Source organism: Chroicocephalus ridibundus, chromosome 4 (assembly GCF_963924245.1).
Source record: "Chroicocephalus ridibundus chromosome 4, bChrRid1.1, whole genome shotgun sequence".
In the NCBI taxonomy this organism is placed as follows: Eukaryota; Metazoa; Chordata; class Aves; order Charadriiformes; family Laridae; genus Chroicocephalus; species Chroicocephalus ridibundus.
Genome location: NC_086287.1, coordinates 70,360,354 through 70,383,732, shown reverse-complemented (window position 1 = coordinate 70,383,732; position 23,379 = coordinate 70,360,354). Strand labels below are relative to the sequence as shown.

The 23,379-nt window shown below is 44.8% G+C and overlaps 1 protein-coding gene across 2 annotated transcripts in view; it reads left to right on the top strand.

The window, feature by feature from the left end:
• The first annotated feature begins 362 nt into the window (after positions 1 to 362).
• The window catches only part of DDHD1 (DDHD domain containing 1), a 69,170-nt gene continuing 46,153 nt past the window's right edge, over positions 363 to 23,379 (top strand). For both annotated transcript variants that reach the window (XM_063333877.1, XM_063333876.1), the window contains exons 1-2: positions 363 to 1,148; positions 15,015 to 15,188. In XM_063333877.1, coding sequence (XP_063189947.1) covers positions 455 to 1,148; positions 15,015 to 15,188 — 868 coding nt within the window. In that variant the 5' untranslated portion in view covers positions 363 to 454. The remainder of the gene's footprint in view (positions 1,149 to 15,014; positions 15,189 to 23,379) is intronic.

The following is a 23,379-nucleotide window of genomic DNA, read 5'->3' as shown; positions in this document are numbered from 1 at the left end:
GCTGTAGGCTGTATCCGAGGGTCTCACACACACACAGCGCTGCTGTAGGCTGTGCCTGAGGCTGTCTCGCACACACACACGGGGCTGTAGGCTTGTGCCTGAGGGTCTCACGCACACAGACAGGGCTGTAGGCTGTTTGAGGGTGTCTCTCACACACGTACAGGGCTGCTGCAGGCCGCGTCCGAGGCTCTCACACGCACACGGAGCTGCACCCCGTCTCTGACACCTCTCCCCCCTGGCCGTGTCCCCGCTCGCCCCTCACGCCCGCCCCCGCCGCGTGCCCGCAGGCCGCGTGCCACCGCCCCGCCCCCGGCCGCGTCGCGCCGCGCGTGACGAGGCGGCACCGCCCCCGCCCGGAGGGAGCCGGCGGCGGTTGCGGCAGCCGCGGTCCGGGCGGGTGGCGGCGGCGGCGGGGCGGGCCCAGGCGGCACCGGCGGGCCGGGCGCGCTGCGGCATGGATTACCCCGAGCCCGCCTCGCCGCAGGCCGCCTGGGACCTGCCCGGCGAAGCCAGCGGCTACTACGAGCGGCCGGCCCGCGGCGAAGAGGAAGCGGCGGAGGAGCAGACGGCGGCGCTCCGCGGCGTGCAGCATCCCGTCGCCCGCCCGCCCCGCCGCCCCCCGCCGCTGCTCCGCGCCGCGCTCTCCACCTCCTCCTCCGAGGGGGAGCCGGAGGCCGCCCTGCCGCGGGAGCCCAGCCTGAGCGACGAGGCCGGCGGCGGCGGCGATTTCGATTCGGCCGAGTCCGGTGGCTCGCTCCGCTACTCCACCGGCACCGGCGGCGAGGGCAGCGAGGGTGAGGGAGCAGGGCTGGCCAGCAGCGAGAGCGGCGGCAGCGGCTTCTCCCTGGCGGCGGCCGCCCTGCCGGAGAGGAGACGGCCGGGGGGCGGCCGGCCCCGCTATGAGGTGGTGCGGGAGCTGGGCGCCGAGGAGGTGCGCTGGTTCTACCGGGAGGACCGGAAGACCTGGAAGCCCTTCATCGGCTACGACTCGCTGCGGATCGAGCTGGCCTACCGGGCCCTCGGACCCGCCGGCGGCCCCGCCGACCCGCGGGAAGGTGAGGTGGCGGCGGTGGAGCCGGTCTGCGTGCGGAGCGGGCTCTACGAGGTGGACGTGGCCAGCGCGGAGAGCTACCCCGTCTACTGGAACCGTGAGTGCCGCCCGCCCTCCCGCGGGGACCCGGCGGGGGTGTCCCCGTCCCGTCTCCCCCCCCTTCCGCTCCCGCGGGGACCCCGGTGGGGGTGTCGTTGTACCCCGTCCCCTCCTTCGGGGACCCCGGCGGAGATGTCCCCTCCTTCCCCACTGTGGGGACACCAGGTAGCCCTTCCTGCTCCTCCAGTGCAACCCCGTGGGTAAACGGGGGTGCGAGCACTACCCATCGCACTAACCCGGGCGTGCAGAGGACTGGACATCACTTGCTACCCACATACACTTGAGGGACAAGGGATACAGGACTAATCATTCCCCAGGGAGAGGGGACCCTGGGCACCCATCTCTCACACGCACCATTTGTCACACACCGGAGCGAGGAAGGACTGGAAATTCCCCTTCCAAGTCTCAGAAATGGAGGGAAACAGCGGCACTAGGCATCCCACCCTCCCAGGCACACCCATACGGGAAATGGGATGGGTGTCCCTCAGCATGCGCTTGAGAGAGGGGGCACTGGACCCCTCAACATCCCCTGGCGGATGAGAGACACTGGGTAACCCTCACCCCCCGTCCAGGGACGTGGGAGAAGGGTGAACCGTGCACCTCTTAAGCTGCTTCCAGCTGCAAAGGGAATTGAGCATCTTTCCCTCTCACCCCCCAGTGCCTGTGCATCTGGAGGAAAGGGGGATCTGCATTCACACCCACATGCAGAGACACAGGGAAGGGAGGTCTGGACATCTTCTTGTTTCTTGACACGCACAGAAGGAAGCAGGAGGGAAGGCGACTGAGAACCTTCTTGCTTATGCTTCCCTTTTCCTAAACAAAGGGTGAGTGAGGGTGGATATTTGCCTTAAACTCCCCCTTCCCTCAAGATGCGCGCCCTTCCTTCAGAAGGAGCAGGGTAGAAACAGCAATTGTTTGTCCAGTACCTCCCCAGTACACACATGCTTCTGATCCCTCTTCTTCAGCAAGGAATGATGAAGAGAGGGCTGATACCTGGCTTTCCCTCTGCTGCCCGCGTCCTCTCCACTAGGAAGATGATGATATTGTGCTTCATCTTCCCTTCCCCATTGCCTGTCCACTGGGAGGGGGCATGAAATGGGACTTCTTTCTGTTGGAGGGAATGCAACAGGCATCTCAGATGCACACACAGTCGTTACTTCTTACCCTTCCAATAGAGATGTATTTGCTTCACTCCCTCGACTTGAAAATTAGGTGGTGATGCACTCCCTCTCCCTTTGGATTTCTGCTTTGCTGGAGGAGAGGGAACCTTGGGGAAGAGAGATGAAAGAAGAGCAGGCACCTCAGCTCTTCTGCCCCTTCCTTTGGGTGGGGAATGTCTCCCAGGGTCTTGCTGGATATCTGCTCTCCTGGAGCAGAGAAGCCGTGCTCACCCTCCATCCCTGAGAACTTGCTTTGCAACTGCATTCCTTCAAGGACGAGGGAAATGTTAAGGAGTAGAGCAGCCAAGCGATAGACACTGTGCTGGTACTTGATGCATCTGCCACATGGTTACTGGAAGGAGAAGACGCAGGTCATCCAAGGGGTGAGGAAGCTGCTGCCATCCCTCTTGTAACTGTGCCGTAGGGAGAGGGGAGCGGGCGAGCAGAGCTGTCAGGTGAGGCAGGATTGCTCCCGGTAACAGGAACAGGAGGCTGTGCTTGTCGGCAGCTTAAAGGTTTAATTTCTTGACCCCGTGCCTTGTCCATTTTGGAAGCTGATTCAGTCTCATTAAGCCTGAGGGGCAGATGTTTCAAATGACAGCATATGCTGCGCCGAGATGATTTCTGCTGCTAGGAAGGAGAGGTTCCCAGAGGTTAGCACCAGAAGCGGTGCTGGGCAGGGGAGAAATAAACTCACGGTCCTGAGAAGACTAATGACAGGGATGTTTTTTAGTCCTCGGAAAGCTGATTAAGGAGAGCACTCAAGTCTTTTCTTATTAGCAAGTCCACTCACTCACAAGACTGAGATAAACTTTTGGTGTTTCAAGGGTCTGTCAGTGTCTTCTGGTCTAAATCCTCCTCCACTTGCACATTTCCTTACCTCCGTTCCCTGTGTACGTGAGCGCTCTTGCCTTTCTCCCATTCTTTCCTCCCAACTGCTGCATCCAGACCTGAGAAACCAGCAAGGTGAAATCCCAAGGATTCCATCTCATCTGTGCTTTTGAAGGCCTTGATATAGCTGTTTTTCCCAAATTATTCCCATTTGACAGCACATGTGTGATTTTTGGATCCAAAGGGTAGCTAGCTACTATGCTGGTTTGCTGTAGTGTGTGGGAGGGAGCCAGTGGTGGAATTCCATGAACAAATTCCATGAGTAAGGGAGGAAAGTCTTGCTCTCTGGTGCCACGAGCATGAGGTTTAATAACTACAACTGACGTAAATACTCTGAGGTGCACGTTAAAGAGTACAGAAACTGCCGTCTGGTTCTGCTGATTCACATTTTCAGTTCAGAGCAAAGGTCAAAAGCTTTTATCTGTGGTGTTCTTGCCCGTTTTTGTTGTTCTTTTTTCACGTATGTGCCGTGCTTCAGGGAATGCTGCTATCGCACAGCTACAACACTGAACACACTGACAGTTCTTCAGCTATTATGGCGTCTTAATGACAGGGAAATGTTGATTATAGCTTGGCATGTGCTGAAATGTTTTTTCACTCCACGTCTTCAGAAATTTTAAGCTCATCACAGGCTTCGTTTGTAACATCAGGAATATCAGACTGAGTTACAATTTGAGCAGGTTAATTACTGAGAATTTTATCCTTACCTTGTGACCTCTGGGACTTATTTAATTAGTATTGCAGAACCAGCAACGGCAGCACAAGAGGATGAGAATTATTAGTGTAGGCTTCCAGATAAGTGAGTAACTTGGGGTTGGGCTTCTTGTCTTCTGTGGACATTACGAGTCATACTTTACATGTGGGTCTTCTGTTGGAATCTTTTTGGGTTATCCAGCCCCCTCCCAGTTGAAGAGGGCTGTTTTACAACCATTTGTCTATAGATTTACTCAGTATAGTTTTTGAAGTCCTGGATGAGTCTGTTAAATCTGCATCTGGTGGACTTCTGAGTGGCTTTCTCCTGTTCCTTGGCATGTGAGTTTGTCCCATGCGGCTATTGCCCTGTCTGGTATTTGTTTTCTCCTTGCTTTTCGATGATTACGTTGTCAAGTTGCCTGTATTTAGCTCTTACAGGAGCTGTTTTTCTTATAACGCTTTCAGTCTCCAGGTAGTCGCCTCCATCCTGGCATGTTCTCCAGTTTCAGTTCTGGCTGTGTGTTGGGGACACTCATTGCCTTGGCTGACATCTGTCTTGCAACAGTAGTTTTTAAGATCGAAGTAGGACTTTTGTAAAATCCGGTGGTATGTGGAGAGAAGCAACAACAAAAATGTGTGTTTCTACAGACATTTAGGGAGTCTGCGGAGCATTGTCTTTTAAGGAAGGATAAAATACTCCACTCACAGACACAGGTTTGGTAAGGGTGGGGTTTTTGTTTGGTTTTTAACATGTATGGTTTTGCATCTAATAATTGCAGAAGTCTATTAAGTAAAATACCCCTTGTTGTATTTAAAAACATTTTCTTCACTAGGACCATCCTTGAGTGAATATGTAAGAGTAACTTCTGCTGTACTGGTATAACAGATATTTTACTGACCGTAGCCTGGAAATACCTGTAAATACAGCATACAAATTTTAAAATCTGTGTGCTCAGGCTGGAAATGGGCAGCTTTAAAAAAAAAAAAAAAAAAAAAAAAAAAAAGAAAAAAAAAAAACTGTTTCAGCTGCCTTTAAGCTTGGACTGAAAGAAATATCCAAGACCTTTATTTTCTTCTGTAAGCTCTCTGTGACCTGCTTTGTAAGCTGGAAGAAGAGGCAATCATTAGCACCTTGTGAAAAGCTGCTGCAGGTTGAGCTTCTGCAAAATGAGAGGTGAATGCCAGGGAAGTGTTTATCTGCCCTGTAAATTTAGAGTCAATCGGGATTACTGAGAAATCTTGGTGTGTAGCAGCTGATGCTTGGCACTGGGTGATTACAAAAGGCCATTTTCTTAGCGGATTTTTTCTATCACATGCTTGTTTTGATGTAGGAGGTGGAGGTCAGCAGTAAGGTATGAAGCCTTTCGTACCTCAGCCACTGGTCGTTCTTTGGGCTGCATTGTCAAGACTATAAAAATCAACATTTCCGAGCTGTCAGGTGCTTCTTTGCTATTGGTTCTGCGCGGGAGCCCTGGGTGCTCATGCCGTCCCTGGAGCTGGTGGCATGAATTTGTAGGTTGACACTTTGCAGACTGAAAACCCTTAAACCCACATTCAGGCCCCACTAAACCTCTTGCCTGGCCGCTTTAATCAATGTCCGATATTTCTTCTGAGGCCATGTGCTTGTTTTACGGGGTTTGTGTTCTGGAACAGAAAGAGTATTAAAACAGGTTCACGAGGGAAAGAGCAAAATTAAGGGCTTGGAACCAAGAGGTTGTCAGTATGTTTGTGGCTTGCATTTGTTTTAGTCCGGTTTTAGCAGCAGAACACAATTTTAGTTGCTTTGCAGCATGCTTAAAACATTGCTTTTGGTGTGTTGGACAGTCTTTGAACTTGGTTGATGCAGTTTCCTTTATGTAAAGGACCTTTTGATTGAAGGCTGAATTCATGAATGCTGTTTTCTTGCTTTTCTTTCCAGGTATGTTGTTATTTTGCAAATAAAATACTGATAGTTTACACAGCAAGGTAAAGCATGACTTTTGCAGCTCAAAATCTTTCCTGGGTTTTACTTTTCTGTCCCTGTTCTTATCATACCGTCCTTCCAAAAGTATCTCGTAGCTTAGTTTTGGCCAGCTCCTTCCCAACCAGAAGAAACAATTTTTAGATTTGCAGTGCTCCACGTATTAAATCACAAATTACATTTGTTTGTATGTATGTTCTGTTTGTGTTTATGGTCTCTGGTACCTGACTTTTTTTCAGTAGAGAGAACTTGTGACATTTAGGATGCTTTCATTAGAGCAGGTGGGAGATGGCATCACTTTCCTTGGATGCGTCTTTGAGGGCAAGTTTCTTCCCTGTCCTCAGCTTTGATTTAAGCATTGTTTAAGCAAAATGAATCTGTTGTCTTACTCCTGTAAATGATACCAAAATCCAGCGGATGGTGTCAGCTGCAGCAGAGTAGGATGGACTCATCTTGGAAAATGAGTTGTGCTTGCCCTTGATGTGGTCCAGCACTTTTCCTGCTGGATGTGGGCAACAAAGAAGAAGGCAGAGATGCAGGGAATACTTGGGTCACAAGTTGTGGGTGACAGGGCGTTAGCTACTGTAACCGAGAAAGCAGAAAATGTTCGTGGGATGAGGAGGATCAGGGGTTCTGTTCTGGCTTGATTCAGCATTGACTGCTGATTCAGCTGTGGCAATATCAAAGAAATAGGATGGGATTTAATTGGGAGGTGACAGGGCTGGATTAAAGATAGATGGCAGGTGAATTTCTGCACGTATGTGTGTGAGGGGGGGAGGAATATTTTTTTCTAGGGAAAAAATTATACTGGAGGCAGAGAGACCTTGGGCAGAGCTCCTTTTTGCTCCGAGAGGAGCACAACGATAATCTGTAAGAGCTGACACAGTGTAAGTTAGTAAGCAGAAGGGCTAGATAGAAGAAAAATCTGTAAAGCAACAAGAAGTTAAAACAAGAAGCGTGAGCAGTTCTCTCAGTGGTTATGTGTAAGGTTGAAGAAAAGTGAAGATGAAGTGGTGGTTTTGAGTGTTTGACTAGGTTGTGAGTAGCTGAAGCCACACTAGAAGCTCCGGAGGTTGTAAGTGTTGTAAATAGGATGGTTAGTGGGCGGTGGGATGAAGGGAGCCTCAGGTGCAAGTGGGGTCCCAGGCACTGATATTTAAGATGAAAGAGATATTTAAGATAAAATCGGTTGTTTTCAAGGGGTGAGGAACTCCACAGGGTAAAAAAAAAATTGAAGGAAAAAGTGAGATCTGGGGATGAAAGTGTGGGGAAATCAGGAGATGGGGTGGAATAGGCAGAAAAAGGAAGTGAGGCCAGGAGGAGAGTGCAGGGAAAAAAAATCCCTGCAGAGGAGAAGGGAGAAGATGAGAGCAAAGGTTAGTGTGCCCTGAAATATCTTCATCGTGGTCGTTAGTGGTAGGTCTGAGGTTTGAACAGGAAAAATCTGGCTGCTCTTTTTTTAAAAGATATTATCGTACAGGAATGCTCAGACTATCTATACGTGATCGTCGCTGCTCAGTGTGGGTGAGAGCTCGATAACCAAAACCGATGGACGAGTGCCTGCCAGGAGAGCACATGCTGAGCTGAGGTTGGTGTGATTGTCCAAAAGTCTCGTGACTTTCCATGGGATTTAAGTGCGTGCTCGCATTTTAGGAGGTGCTCACATGTTTTTCATGTGACACGGTCGTTCTTTTGTGGGTCAGTTTAGCTTTCACCTAATGCGGTTTCAAAAAAATGCAAGTTTCTCTGGGTGAAAAAAGAGCTGATGAGGAACTTTGCTCCCACCTATTACCAACCCCAGCAGCAAATGCTGGTCATGGAGGTGCTTCACTTCACAGTACTGGTATTGAAATGTGGTGAACTGTTTTAGTTGATAAGGACTGAATAAAAATAAAGCTCTGAACTGCATCCCCGCTTCATGTTTCAGCAGTACAAGGTTTTTTGATGAGCGTTTCTCACTCATCACGGACATGGCCAGTAAGGTGGGCTTTAGCGTTTTGACTTGCGCCATCAGGTTCAAGTCTATGTAAAGAGGAATTGCAGAGATTTTAATTAAACTACTGTCTTAAACCAGAAAAATCCTTCTTGAAAAACAGCTAAATTTTGGGGTGATGTACGGCAGTTGAGATGAGAGAGGACTTTGAGGGCATTCATCTCTTTTTGAGGGGCTCTTTCTGTGTTTGGCATTTGAACCAGCCCCAAAGATCAGCCTTTTGTTATTATTTTGGATTGCTCAGTTTGTGTAAACGGATTAAAAATGGTTCAGGGAGGAACAGTTACAAGCTGTTGCTTGAATATTTCAGGTGATCTCAGTAAAAAAGAGGCAATTTCACATTTTCAGTGGAGCAAAGTGCATGTTCCTCCCTTGCTGCATCTAATGCTGATCTGTGGAGATCAGAGTCTGGGAAGAAAATCCTGTCCTTGCCAGTCAGATTGCTCTTAATGTGCGTAGTCGTTGTGAAACTCGAAAGTAACTTCCACCTGTAATTTCGAAATTGCTTCAGTAAAGCAATTTAGAATTATTTGCTGGACCAGCAAAATAATATCCTTTGCTGCTCAGTGAATGAAATCTCTTTTCACCTCGATTGCCGAATTAAAAAAAAAAAAAAAAAAAAGTTGTGCGCTGTCAATTTGTGCAGCTCTGTTAAGTTTTCTGAGGCCGTGATTTCACCCTTGAACTCCTCTTCAGGTTATGTTGGTGCTTTTGAAAGAGCAGAACAGATTGCCTGTGTTTGTGGTTAAACAAAGGAGGGTCACCCGGGCTGTGATTAAGTGAGTGGCTTCATTTTTTTAAATGTCAGTAACCTGCTCTATTCTGAAATACTGTGTTAGGGGAAAAGCTAGAAAGCTATAGAATATTAAGCTATTAAAAGAAAAAAAAAAGTTAGCTAGCAAACGTGAAATAGTGACACTTTAGCTTTGGGCTATTTTTTTTTTTTTATAACACCTATTTGTTCACCCAGCATGTATGATAGTGGCACTGACAGTAAAACATGGGAATCTTTAATCTCATGATTGGTTTCTGTAACCATCTATTCTCATAATTAAGCTTCCTGTCCTCATGAGTTGTTTTTTTTTTGGGAGGTGGGGAGGTTTGTTGGTTTTTTGTTTGTTTGTTTTTTTTTTTTAACTTCGTGAGACTCTACAAACCCAGCCACGAGGGAACTAAGGAAGAGGAACAGATCTTGTCCTGCAAACTGTGCTCTCTGCATTTGCATTGGCAAAAACAGCATCTGCAAATCATTGTTTCTGTAGAGGCTATAGTGGCCGTGGCTGCCGTCGCGGAGGTCAAGAAATACCTGTCCTTAAACTGAACTTTGCACTAGCAAAAAGTCTTACAAACTGTGTAGTAGTTAATTTACCCAAACTATAATTTTAGGCTTGATAGAACAGGAATGGATAGCAAATTTTAAAAAGTCTCCAAAAGTCATCCTTGATGTTAGTTTGGAACACATTATTTCAGTGGCTTATGTCAACATTCAGGTTCTTATGTGTATTACAATTGCTAGGAGTGCTGTGCTCCAAGATGTAAGACGTTCAGCGCTTTTAGCAGGCCTTTAGGAAATTAAATTTTAAAAAAAAAAAAAAAGGGATCACTTTTGCCTTCCCCCCCACCCTTGTTAAATGTGTGGGAACTTCCCTTCATTATTTAAATAGCTTTCAGCTTGTCACACAGTAGCCTCAGTTACCTTCAGCTTGCACAGATGTCATCCTCACATGCTGCAAATTGTTTGCAACTGTAGTAATAGGGAAGTCAAATTTAGGGAACAGAAAACGCTACGCAGAAAAGCAGGAATCTGAAATTGCTACACTGAAAAGCTTCTCGAGGTGACTGTGTTTTATGAGCTCATGTTTCTCGGACAACCTCTTGCCTTTGGGCTTGGAGAGCTGGGAAATTGGGATTGTCCATTTTTGGCGAAGCACAAGCTTTAATTTAAATTTCTGAGCCTTTGAATATTATAGGAACCTTTTAAATCTCATTTGTGGGTAAATTGTTATGGCTGTCTTGAGACTGGTTGAGTGAATAGTGCCTTAACTTTGCCACCGAGCCGTCTGGACAGGACATCAGCTTTGAATCAATGCAACAAAGGTTCCACTGAATCTTATTCTCTTATAATTTTATTCTGTCTCTCTGTCTTCCGGCTGGGGTTGGCACTTCCGAAACAGATCTCCTCTGGGCTTTTTGTTTAAGCTCTGTTTATTAACCTTTAGTTATTATCTCTGTATCCTCTTGGTTTTGCAACTTTTTCCTGGTTCTGAATCAAGTGAGGTGAAAGAGCCTTATATGAGCCGTACCTGAGCTGTATGGTATTTAATTTTAGGTATACACAGTTTCAGCCAGTGTGGTGGCAGGAAACAAATTAAATTTCATACTGTGTTCTGATGGATTGGTTAGCTTTTTCATGCAATTTCTGTTGGGTGTGATCACACAGTTTAAAGGCATTCACAAAAAAGGAGTAGCTGGGGTATACATACAAATTACTGTACACGTGTATACTATATGTTGCATACAGTTTTTATTTTCACATAATTTCTGTTATTCAGAGGATTTAGGCAATTATCGTAATGCAAATCGCTCATGTTCTTGTCCCATCACATCATTAATTACAGTGCTTGTATTCTTTTATTCTTTCAATTTTCAGGAAAAAAAAAAGACCTTTTTGTGTAAAAAACAAATAAATCTTTTGTTGCAGTCTAGATCTCTTAAACTGTTTTCCTCTGAAGGTGGTAAAATGTGTATGACTAATTAAAATAAAGAGCCTTTCATCAGCTCGTAATCCCTGCCATTGAAATTTATTTAGAAATTCTTGTATAAATAAACCATGCAAGTGTATAACCGGCCAAATATATCGGTATCTTTCAGTTCGAGGCACTGCCAACTGCAGATTATATGGCGTAAGATTTAAGGCAGTAAAGAAATCAAGGCAAATGCTTTCCTAGGGATCCAGACTGTAGGGATAAAGATAAGTAACGCTTCATATTATAGATTTGGAATTCTGCATCGGGGGGGGGGGGGGGGGGGGGGGGGGAAGTTAAATTGCAACATGATTTAAATATCTGTGTATTTGGTTTTCCCGTAAGCCAAAAATAACTGAAATGTAGTTTAAGCTTTCTAAAATCATCTGAATATCCAAGACGTGAATGGATTTATTGAAGGTGGATAGGAGGGAGTGAAGTTGGGTGCTAAAATGGCAGTTTTAATGGTAATTAGTGTAATAGCTTGCATCAAGTTCTCTGGATGAATAGTAGAGAAATCTTCAAAGAACAGCCCCTGTCCAAGATGAAACTGAGGAATTGTATTTATCGAGGCGTGCCTTTACTCCTTCCCTCTTGTGTTGCAGTCACCTCGTTTCCCCACCCAACCCAGAGTATTCGGCGTAATTACCGTTAACATATCGCTCGTCTTAACTGAAATGCCTCTTGCTTTTGGAGCTGGTGACTTTTAGCGTCAGTAGGTCGTCATCATTGTCATGACCAGAGTTAAGACTTTCACCCGGACTAAAATCTGGCATTACACGCTTAAAATATCATAGCCACCGTTGTTGAGTTTTGAAGGCACAGATGTTAATGGGGGCTGGTTTCTCCCACTTTAGCAAGTGTCAGTGTGATCACAAATTTGATTTTTTTTTTTTTTTTTTTGTTGAAAGCGTTCAGTTTTCTTTAAACCAGACTGCGCCTCTGATGGAAGGAAATGTCATTTCCTCGCTTCCTCTACCAGCCGGTTTTCTCTTGAGGTTTCCTGGTAGCACAGTGATCAGACCTGAAATAAAACAAAGCTTGGAGTTCAGGGTGCTGTGGCTGCACACGTAGCATGCAACAGTTTAAAGGAGGAGGGGGGGGAAGGCAACTCCTGGGTTCCCCTAAAATCCCACAGAGCTTTGGAAAACAGAATTGCCTCACTCAGGTTTTAAATCCGTATTCTGAACACATAATAATCTGACTTTGGATCTGAAAGTGATTTATATTTCCATATAAATGCCCTTTCCAGACCCAGAGCCAGATATATTAGTTTATCCCCAAGCTAAACTATCCTGCAAAGATTTGGTAATAAAATTTTTCTTACTTGAAACATGCCAATTTTTCCTGGCTGAGCCTTTGTGGAAAAGGCGCTGCCCATCTTATGTTTGAGAGCTGCTGTTGAGTGCTACAGTCTGCTCTTGTAAAGAACCGCTATGGGAAAGTTTCTCTTTCAGGCAAAAAGAGCCTGGAAGTGTTTATTTTAATGCTTTAAGTTTAGAATTTTAGAAATCTGTAGGTGGAAATTCCCACATGAAAAACTTAAAGCCCTTCAAAACTGAAAAAAGAGGCGTTTTGTATTCATTTGGTTTGGAGTACAAAATAGTATTCATATGATTATTATGATTTTTCTTTTAAATCTTTTTATGGATTCAATGAATGGAGCCTCATCAGAATGCTTAGTCAAGAATTAAGGAATTGCTTACAGATTTTCCCAGTAAGGATTAACATCTGACGTAGTCATGTCGTCGCTTGAGCAACAATGGGATCCTTTATGTACGCTCACATATTATGTGCATTTCATTTCTTCCTACAGACAGCGCTTTGTTTGTGAGGGCAGCCTGACTGGATCCGCGTGTATTAGCTGTACTGAAAAATGCGGATATGTGGCAGGTGTAAAATGTAGGGGAATCCAGCAAAGGTTAAGGCAAGTGCATGAGAGACGGCTGTATGTGGTGTGAGCTAACGTTGCTGTGGTTAACTTTAATTTCAAGAAAATAAAATACTCATGTTTCACGCTTCACTGATGGGATGTAGACTCCAAAATTAGTTTAAATTTTCATAGACGATTGAATTTTCTAGGCCATTTGTAGTGACTGTTAACTTCTACAGTTTAAAGCTGCTCAGATCTTTTGTTCTTCTGATATGTGTGAGTTCATTTTCATTAAATAACCACACCATTCGAACACCCCAGCATCTCTATTCATCTGATGGATGATCAGCATCCAAAATATTAGAAATTCAGCTTGTAACAATTGGCTCCTGTCTGGAGTAGCTATTTTAGCAGTGCAAAACTGCTAAAACAACTATAGGGTTGCCTGTGGGATTCCCAGTCACTGGAACGCTCCGGTAGCCAGGGGAACACCATTTGCCAGCACCAAGTGAGGGTAGTTCAGTGGTAATCTGAGCTCCGTGCTCATCATCTGCCTCCAGCATCCGCTTCCCTCCCCGCCGTGAGCTTTCCTGCCATTCACCTCTCCTTGCTAATTGCTGCAGGACCGACTTAAGGATGCCATCACCCGCAAGCGTGCCCTCCTCCTGTTACAAAGGTGGATCGTCATCCCTAGTACTGTAGAACCTGTTTTCCTGTAGATCTGTTACGGGAAAGGTTTCAAAATTGGTTTTGGAAACAGTTTGAGTGTTACTTGCCCTGTGGGGAGATTATTTTAAGGAGATTTTCTTTCAGAGTTTGTAGGTGCAGTGATCTGAGGGATGAAGAATTTGGAATAGTTTAGAGGTTCCAAGTGAATTACGGAGGTGCTCGCAATTCTCTATTACATTCTCATCTGCAAGCAGTTAGTATAAAAAAATACTTCTGGGTCTACGTGAGCCGGCAGTGTGTGCTCACAGCCCAGAAAGCCCCCGCAGCCTGGGCTGCATCCCCAGCAGCGTGGGCAGCAGGGCCAGGGGGGGATTCTGCCCCTCTGCTCCGCTCTGGGAACAACCCTGCAGTGCTGCCTCCAGCGCTGGGGCACCAACAGCAGAAGGACATGGAGCTGTTGGAGCGGGACCAGAGGAGGCCCCGGAGATGCTGGGAGGGCTGGAGCCCCTCTGCTGTGAGGACAGGCTGAGAGAGCTGGGGGGGTTCAGCCTGGAGAAGAGAAGGCTCTGGGGAGACCTTCCAGTCCCTAAAGGGGCTCCAGGAAAGCTGGGGAGGGACTCTGGATCAGGGAGAGGAGCCATGGGATGAGGGGGAATGGTTTTAAACTGACAGAGGGGAGATTTAGACAAGATCTGAGGAAGACATTCTTGGCTGTGAATTCTTCTTTTGTGGTTGAGTTCTTAGCAGCTTTGAAGAGATTAGTGTGCACACGCCTGAGATGTTTGCGTTTGGCCTAGTCTCTCTATAGATACTAACTTTCCCAGCAGGACTGGTTAGCCTGCACTAGAGGTCAGTGGTCCAACTGGTTTGGGGTCTCAGCAGACCTGTCCCTGTGCTGGTCCCATGAGGCTGGAGGTTGGGAACTTACAGGCTTATGGACCACAGGCACACAGAGTATTTCTCCTTCTTGATTTTCTAGATGTAGGAGGAGAAATTCTGAGCTGAGCTACAATGGATATTATTGTCTCAGCTAGCTTGGAGGGATGGGTGTAAGAGAATTCTCGCTCCATACAGCCTCAGTTAGTGTGGGTATCAAGCACAGTTTAATGAAGAACTAAGCAACAAGACAAGAGTTTTCATAGAAACTTCTCTTTTTTTCACGTGAACAGCAAATGCTGGGTACCCAGTTCCTCATTTTGGGGTGCTGAAACTGGAATGGCAGTGACTGAAAACAGCCCTTGGTGAAAGACTGATTTTAATTAAAAAAAAAAAACCACCTTTCGTCTTCAAAATCACCCTTTATGCTAATTGATGTGTAATTTGGGTTATTGTAAGAGCAATTCCCAAGGGAAACAAGGCTCTGTGCACTAAGGGTAAGCACGAGTGGTTTTGTATCTCCTCCTTATTCTGCATCCTCTTGATAACTTTGAAACCAATGGTTGTTATCAGTCAAATTTGATAGGGGAGCATAAGTCTCACAAAGTTCTGAATTTTTTGAAAATTCAAGGCAACTGGGTAGAGAAGAGCATATCCCGTTAAATCCAGACTGTTGTTTGAACTTAACCCTTAATAAACTTTACAGAATCTGTATCTTTCTGTCCATCTCTCACATCCTCACACACGCTCTGAAAACTTGGCCTCACTAGCTCAGGTGTTTGCCAATTAACACTACTTTCACTGCTCATTTTGGCCCCATAGGAAAAGGTGGTGGTGTTTCTTGAGGCATTTGTGGTTATCTCGTTAGGGGTCCCAGCAGTGGGAGCGTTAACTTTTTCATCAAAACACCAAACAGAATTCCCTTCCCTCTTACCTGCTGTCAGTTTGTGATTTGTTGCATTAAAAAAAATAATAAAAAAAAATAATCTCTTGTTTGATTTTCAGAAACGGAAAAGATCCCTGTAATGCGTGGACAGTGGTTTATTGACGGTACATGGCAACCTCTGGAAGAGGAGGAAAGTAACTTAATAGAACAGGAGCATCTCAACCGCTTCAAAGGCCAGCAGCTGCAAGAGAGCTTTGATATGGAAGCATCAAAACCTGTTGACGGGAAGGAGGGTAAGATTGTTTAGATTGCTGTTTTTATAGTATGTTCTCTGGACAGTTGGCGTCTTGTTTTTTCTTAAGTTTAAGAATGTGATCTGTGATGGTTTTCCACCCTACATAGTAGGCAACATTATTACAGGCATCAGTTTGCTCTCCCATTTTTCAGCGCATCCTGATGCTGTAGGATTTCCTGCTGTAGCACATTTGATGAACACTAAGTATTAAATTCATGGATAAACTTCTTGTTCACATTTTGATTCGTGTTTCATATCTTTCAATTGTGCTTGAAATCTCACTTCAAACTGAAATCTCTTGATGGGACAAGAAGAGTCAGTGTCTAAATGCAAAGTGGCTATTAGCTCTCTGGCCAGCGTTCCTAATTCTGCCCTGAAGGGAGTATCAGTTTTAGTGATCACATTTCATTTTCCATCTTGTTCAGTCTGTGAATTTATTAGAGTAGTTTTCAGCTATAGTAAATCTTGGGCATTCATTCTGTAATGGAGGTCCTTATATTTTAACGACCGGGCTGAGAGCATCAGTCAAATTCATTTAACATTTTTAAGAATAGCCTTCTGAAATTACTGCTCTATTTTTAATGTACACAGTTGAATTGGTTGATCAGGGTAAGTATAGTACAGTGAAAGCAGTATTTTTGGGTTTCACATCGCTTCTGTATGTTGCTTTTCGCTTGGTGAACAACCCACAAACCAAGAGCTGCAAGTACAGAGGCCTCACAGTATATTTTAGTAGGGTTTTGGTTATGTTATTCTTTATAAAGCAACTTTATTTTTAATCTCTTTAAACTACAGAGTGTAGGAGTGGCTGTGTTTTGGCCACGAGCACGGAAGAGTTCTTATGTGTGAGCTACATGAGCACACACAAGTAAAAGCTTGTTAATAAATTAGAAGCAAGGCAGTATTCAGGCTACTTCTGTAATTACTGTCATGAAAACCAGAATATCATTTGTTGACTCGGGGAGATTTTTCAACAGTATGGAGTGTTGTTAAGTTTCTACCTCCCCTCAAGGCTAGCGAGGACTCTGTGAATATTTTTTTTTTCCCTATTTGTACCGCTTTAAAAGATCTTTTTTTTTCTTTTTCTCTGGCCAAGCCTGCAGTACACTTTTCTGCTTTAACAGCTCTGTCAGGCAGGTGTGTAAAATGGTGTGATCCCTGAGGCACAGCACCCTGCCGGTACGACAGCCCTTCTGAAAGGCGCTTTGACCGGTATTTCTGTGTGCTTGTGCTCATTCATTGCTCCAGTGCACTGGTACGAAGCCCAGCTTTGTTAGTACAGCTGCACACCTACTGTGAGTGCGGTGCTCTTTGTGGTGGGGTAGTGTGATTTTTTTCATGGAAAACACATCTTTATGGGTGCTGAGTGCTTCCAGCCTTTGTTAGCTTAACCTCTGATGGAAGGAAGGAAGGATGGGTTCAGTTGTACTTGGATTCTCCTTATCGAGTAAGGAAGAGTTCAGTTTTTTTTTAGAAAAAGTCTGGTCTGTGGAGCAGGAACTTTCAGATTTGAGGTTGGAGAGACTGGAGAGAGTGATGAGAAAGGTATAATCCCCGATACTTATGAAAACATAAAAAAAACAGAAAAAGAAAACTCCAAATTCAGACATCGGTGCCTTTTCTAAAGCTAAAGTTAAAAAAAAAAAAAGACAAAACAAAAAAAAACTTTAAGCTGTTCATGCAGTCATTTCAAAATGTAATATATGTGTCAAGTCACCAATAACTTTCAATAGATTTTTTTTTTTTTTGGTAGTAATAGGAGAGTTGCAGGAAAATTATAGCTAACAGTAGGTATGAAAAGTGGTTTTGTCATTATAATATGCCTCTCAATACATCTCTGATCAGCTGCCATCCGTGACTGCCATCTGCACGTGGCACTGGGAGAAGCTTTACAGCTTGCATTATCGCTGCTGAAGTAAACATAATTAGTTGGGAGTGCTGAATTCAGTTTATAAATTTCTTAAGTGCTACAGTTTGTTGCTACAATTTGTTGGAATTGCATCCTGTATGAAACGTATTTTGGTCCCATCGAGGTTTACAGGTAGTGGTTATTTAAGACTAGTGAAAGTTAAAATAGATCTGTAAATACCATTGAGAAGCGAAGTGACTATTCGCAGTGCTATGATAAAGCATTGTAAACGATGAAAAACTACCCGTCTCATTTAATTCCTCAGCAATATTAATACAATCTGCTTTAACAGTCTCTTAGTACTTAGACATAATTACTTTTTTATATGAACATGCCAGTTTGCATCGTAAATAATGAAAAACTAGCTTGTAAATAGGCATCGTGCAGTAGACAAACCTGTTAGCTCTTGATTTGACCCCAGCCATGCTCTAAACGGTGACCATAGGCTGAAAAATTAGGAAGGAGCAGGTTCCACTTCGCTGCTCCCGTTCTGGATAATTTTCTCTTGTTCAGCCTGCTAACTCAGGGCAACATACAATGCCCTGGAACTCAGTGTCCAAGACTCAGCTGACAATTTATTTTCAATTTAGTCGCACTTATTTATTTGTTTTATTGTCCCCTGAAATGTTTTCGTGACAAAAACAAAACTGTGAGCAAGCTTACGAGGTGTTTAGTACCCTCAGCTTTTGACCAGCCTGCCCAGTGTGTTGCTGGCAATGGAATCACCCTCTTCTAAGTCCTGGGCAAGTGGTGCTTCTTCCCGTCTGCCTGTGGAGTCATCTGTGCAAAAACTGATAGTGAGCACGATGTACGTTACCTGTGAAGTGCCCATTGTCTTCCCGCATATCTTTAGTTTTGGGATACACGGTAGGAGGGAACCCTTAGGTCTAAAAACACAATTTCCCACACCAATAATTTGATTTATCAGTTCTGCTTCTGGATTGAAGCATTGTAACAAGGAAATCACTAAGCTTCATGCAGGGCTTTTGTTGGTGATCGGAGGTTGATGAATAAATGCCCCATTATTAAACTCTTAATTCAAGCAAACCTTCCTCCAGAAACGCAAAATGTTTCAGAACAGGGATCTCCAACCTGTGGCCTGCAAGTAACATAATGCCCGTGCCACCTTCCAGGGATGTTAGGGAGCACGTGAAGCTGTAAGTGCTGAAGGTAACAGAAAACGTGACAGCATTGAGGTCAATGATTTCTCAAACTCTGTTTTCCACGGGGCAGCCTGGAGACCACTGCTTCAGCGGGAGATCACTCTGCTGAGCAAACTGTAGTGGTATTTTGATTTTCATCCTTACAAAGCATTTAATTTCATGCCTTGCAAAATGAACTGCATTTATGGTGTCTGATGTCACCAACTCCCCTTGGTGTCTGATCCTCTCCAGTGGTCTGCTGAGCTGTTGGTCTCAGCACTGGCGTAACTTTCTCAGGTAAATTATTTGTTATGGCAGAAGGCAGAAATGGGACACTTTATTTCTTAGGACTGTCCAAACAGGTTAATGTGACCTTTAGATTTGCCATATCCAGCTGACCTGGGTTTGTCTCCAAGAACACTTTGTCCTGTAGGAGCTCACAGACGTGGCTCCCAGCTACCAGAGCTCTGCCTGCTGCTTGGAAAAATTAGTCAAATTGCCGAGATTTCTGGAGGGATGTTTGGTTCTGAATGTGTTGGCATCTGTAATGCTTGTCAAAGGCCAGCTATCCTGACCGGCGATCTTGAAGTGCAGCAACACAGGAGGTGTTGGCATGGGATGGGGTAGTGACAGGACGAGGGGGAACGGTTTTAAACTGGAAGAGGGAAGATTTAGATGAGATCTAAGGAAGAAATTCTTGGCTGTGAGGGTGGTGAGCCCCTGGCCCAGGTTGCCCAGAGAAGCTGTGGCTGCCCCATCCCTGGAGGGGTTCAAGGCCAGGCTGGAGGGGGTGTGGAGCAACCTGGTCTGGTGGGAGGTGTCCCTGCCCAGGGCAGGGGGGTTGGAAGTAAATGACCTTAAAGGTCCCTTCCCACCCAAACCATTCTATGATTCTATGACAGCCGACTCCCCAGCCCACCACAGACCATGTCTGTATGTTGGGGAGGGATGCTGGGGACATGAGCCCCTCTCTTCATCGACTCCCGAGGTGCCTAAAACCAGGCCAGAGGGATGGATGCTGCACAAGTCCTGGTGCAAGCAAGTGCTGCAAGGACATCACCCGTCTCCTCCATCGCTTGACCGCACTCTTGTTTCACATCTTGTCACCCCAGAGTCTGCTCTGATCCTGGCGAAATTCCATATACATTTTTCAGTTTAAATAGTTAATTTTACTATCGGTAGATACAGGGAAGGATGTTGCTATTCTGTCTTTTAAGACAGAGTAACCGATAGGGCTGCAGGAGGAAACCACACTCAGGATGAGGAATTAGGGGTTTGGCTGCATTTCGACTGCTTTGTCGTGAAACCAAATGTCTGCAGCCTGATTTGAGTTAAGGCAAATCACAGATTTGCACAACTGCAAATCTGCACATTGGCAGGCTCGGGAAGGCATCTTCGGGCTTGTCATTGCATAAAGTAATTTTGCATAATTTTTCTGAGGAAAACAAGAGTCACCACATTGTCATTTTATAGCTGTATTGAGGAGCAGAGCTTGGTGTTTGCCACTCAAGTCTATGCTAAAAACAGTCAACTCTGCTGGTACCTTAAACCCCTAAATGAGTTGCTGTGCTGCTGTAACAGTATACGTGGGCTGCCCGGTCTGATTTGTTGTTCTGCTGTTCTGTTGATGGATAGACAACATTGAGCCCTCAAAATTATTTATCCAGTACTTGGTTTTTTTTTCACCCAGGTAACACTGGGCTTTTTTGTATATTGGCTTTTCTTGTCCTTCTTAAGAACAATTCATGCTTCAAATTTAACACACATAAATTAATATCAACACAAGATGTAAGGCGACGTTTTGATTTAAGTTCTTAGCTTCAAAATTTTTAGATATTTGATACAAACTTCAGCCCTTAAAATGTGGAAATATCTGGGGCGTTTTTTGGATGACACCGAGAACAGGTTATATCTCTGTGCCTTTTTGCAGAAATACTGACCTTTCTCATATTGCATGTACCCGGTGATTACACTAAAATATATGACTACAATAATTCTACGTTATTATAATTCTACCACAAATAATTCTACAAATATCTCTGAGAAAGACACAGGTTAACACTTGTTCTTTGAAGCAGCATTTCAGCTGAAACCATTCTGAACGAATACAGAAAGGGTATCCTAATATCTTTTTAGCAGTCAATAAGCTTAAAACGTACAGAATAAGATAAGATTTAGGCTACTTCAGATGGATCCTGAACTCACTGTCTGCCTAAGTATGCACAAAAAGTAGTTTCTATCAAAGGAGCAGCATTCTCAAGTGATTACAGTAATATTAAGATGGTTGTAAGATAAAACAAGAGTATGAACTCCGATCATAGCAAGCTCTTAAGCGTTCTCGGACTCGATATTTTGCTAACAGTAGTTAACCATAATGAAGGCAGTGATGTTCAGACCAAGAGCTTCTTGATGGAGGGTCAAAGTTGCTTTTTCTCTCTTGCTCTGTGGCCAGAGCCCAAATATCCCTTGGTGCAAGCTCCTCGAGGACCGAGGAGCTGTTAGCAGGAAGGTGCCCACCACTTCAGGCGCAGGAAGGTGGTCAAGGATGGACAAGCAGCTTTTCTCAGACAGTCCAACTTTCAGCTGGAGGTTCCAACTGCAGGACACACAGCTGCCTGGTACAGGGTAAAACTGTGACCTCTTGTCTTCTCCATAGCAGCGATGGTGCCAAACAGCAGAGCAGGAGCAGCAAGTTCTCAGCATGCTCCTGGAGAGGGAGCAGCAGATAGATGGGACTTCCCGCTGCTCTGGGCTCGTGTGAGGGCTACTTCTGATTCCTCCTCCACTGAGCAGTGGTTCACAGGGTACATCATAAAGTGGTCCCTGGTAGAAATAATATCCTCCAACAGCTTTAACGTTTGCTAGGACAAGAGGAAATGGCCCCGAGTTGTGCCAGGGGAGGTTTAGGATGGCTGTTAGGAACAATTTCTTCGCCAAAAGGGTTGTCAAGCATTGGAAGAGGCTGCCCAGGAAAGTGGTGGAGTTCCCGTCCCTGGAGGTATTCAAGAGACGGGTAGATGTGGTGGACTTGTCAGTGCTGGGTTAACAGTTGGACTTGGTGATCTTAAAGGTCTGTTCCAACCAAAACAATTCCATAATTCTATGATCTCTGCCTTAAGAATACTTGGTTAGCTGTTACTATAGTAAATACAGTTGAGTACCTGTCATCTGTTGCTCCATCATCTTTTTCAGGTATATTCATTTAATTAGGATGAAGTGAAGCTTAAAGCTTAATATATTTGATAGTAAGATAGGAACAGACATTGTGCATTGCATTTGCACAGAGGGATGCTCAAAATTCAGCTGGAAGTCGCCTGAGCAACCTGAATCAGACTTAAGTTGGGTCCAACTTAGAAGTTGATCCTGCTCTGCATGAGGGATTGGAGCAGACGAACCCCAGCATTCCCTTCAGCAGAAATTACTCTGAGATCAAGTCTGTGATTCTGTGATAGGTGACAAGAAACACAGAAAAAAATCCTGTGAGTCAGAATTAAATTTTTTAATGCATTGATTTTGAAATGTCCTGAGTTTATTGGTTTTTCTTATGGAATTTCAACATGTGGTTAGATGCCCCAAAAACCACAAAAGTTGCTTTTGGAATAGTTGATTTGTTTTGTCGTAGATTTCAAATAATATTTTCTATTTTCATAGAAAAGTTTATATAGATTTTTTGGGTTTTTGTCACAGCTGGCCAAGTTAACCCTTAGATGGGAAAGTCGTATTTGTAGGAGTTGTGCAGATCAGGAGGGATCTCTGGAGGTGGTCCCCTCCAACCTCCCTGCTCAAAGCGGTGGAGTCAAGGAGAGCAGGTTGCTCAGGATGTTTCTGGCGGGGTTTTGAATATCTCCAACCATGGACACTTCACAACCTCTCTGGGCAATCCGTACCAGTGTTTTCTCACCCACGCCATAAAAAAGATATATTTTTTTCTTATACTTGACTTTAATTTCCTGTGTATATTCTTCTTGAGCTGCCACAGCCAGTAAACTATTCTGTAGACTGAATTATTCCATCAAGTTCCAAGTGCAGTGGCTGTGAGCCTAATTTTCCTCTCCTCTAGAAAAACTGATGTAATATAGTAATATACTTCGCTTGCATCTGTATTAAGGCATCTGCTGACAGAGCTGTTAGCTGAGGGTGTGAAGAGGTGTGATCCTGGACCAGCATCACTGTGGCAGTCGATGCCCTTGACACAGGCATGGAATATCACACTCTTGTACTGGCATAAGTTACTGGATCACAGAGTATTAACTGCTCCTGGGTTTTTTTTAAGGGAAGATGCCGTTCAGTTGTGTTTCTCCCCACTCTGCAGCAGGCTGACTCCTTTCAGGTCATCACAGGCTGTGCATTCTGAAGCCAGGCTGGAGAATCTTGATTTCTTATTGGATTTAAACACACTCTCTTGACTATAGCAGGTTTTTGAGGCTGAAACATTTTGAAACGAAGACTGTTTGTATGAGCAGGGGCCCACAGAGCAGTAACAGAGAAGATGTAGATTTGTAGGACTTCACTTTCAGCCTTGCTCAGGAGCCACTGAAGAAGTGTAGAAGGTATTGAAGGTCTCCATCATGACAACTTCACAGTCAATACAAGTCTCCTGTTGTGTAAGTGCCAAGAGCAGCTTCTTCCCCCTCAAATAACTTTATCTGCTCCTTAGCAGCAGTTTTCACTTACCCGAAAGTACTCCTTCCAGAATCACAGAGCGCCAATACGTATGTCCCTCAGAAAGAATCTGTTGTATTGCTGTGTAATATTGAAATGTTCTCACGAGGAGTGAAATAAGATGATTGAAAGTCTAATGAAAGTCATGGACTTGCATTTCACTGCAGAAGGCAGCTTCTTGAGGACTTACAGAACAGGGTAATGGTAGGATATTTTGTCTAAATGAACTTTTAATGATCCTCTTACACTCTCTGGGGAAAATAATAATTAAAATTGAGTTGTGGGTTGGTTTTTTTTTTCCCCAAAATGTTTAGTGTATATTTAAGAAGGGTGATTGTGTTCTACCCTATACAAATAGAGCATTTAGGCTTTTGTGTGTGTAAACAGAAAGGCACTGGGTGAGTCTGATTACAGTGTTCCAGCTGTCTTTTAGTAACGCCTTTAGCTCTGTTGTGATATCATAACTGTTTATGAAG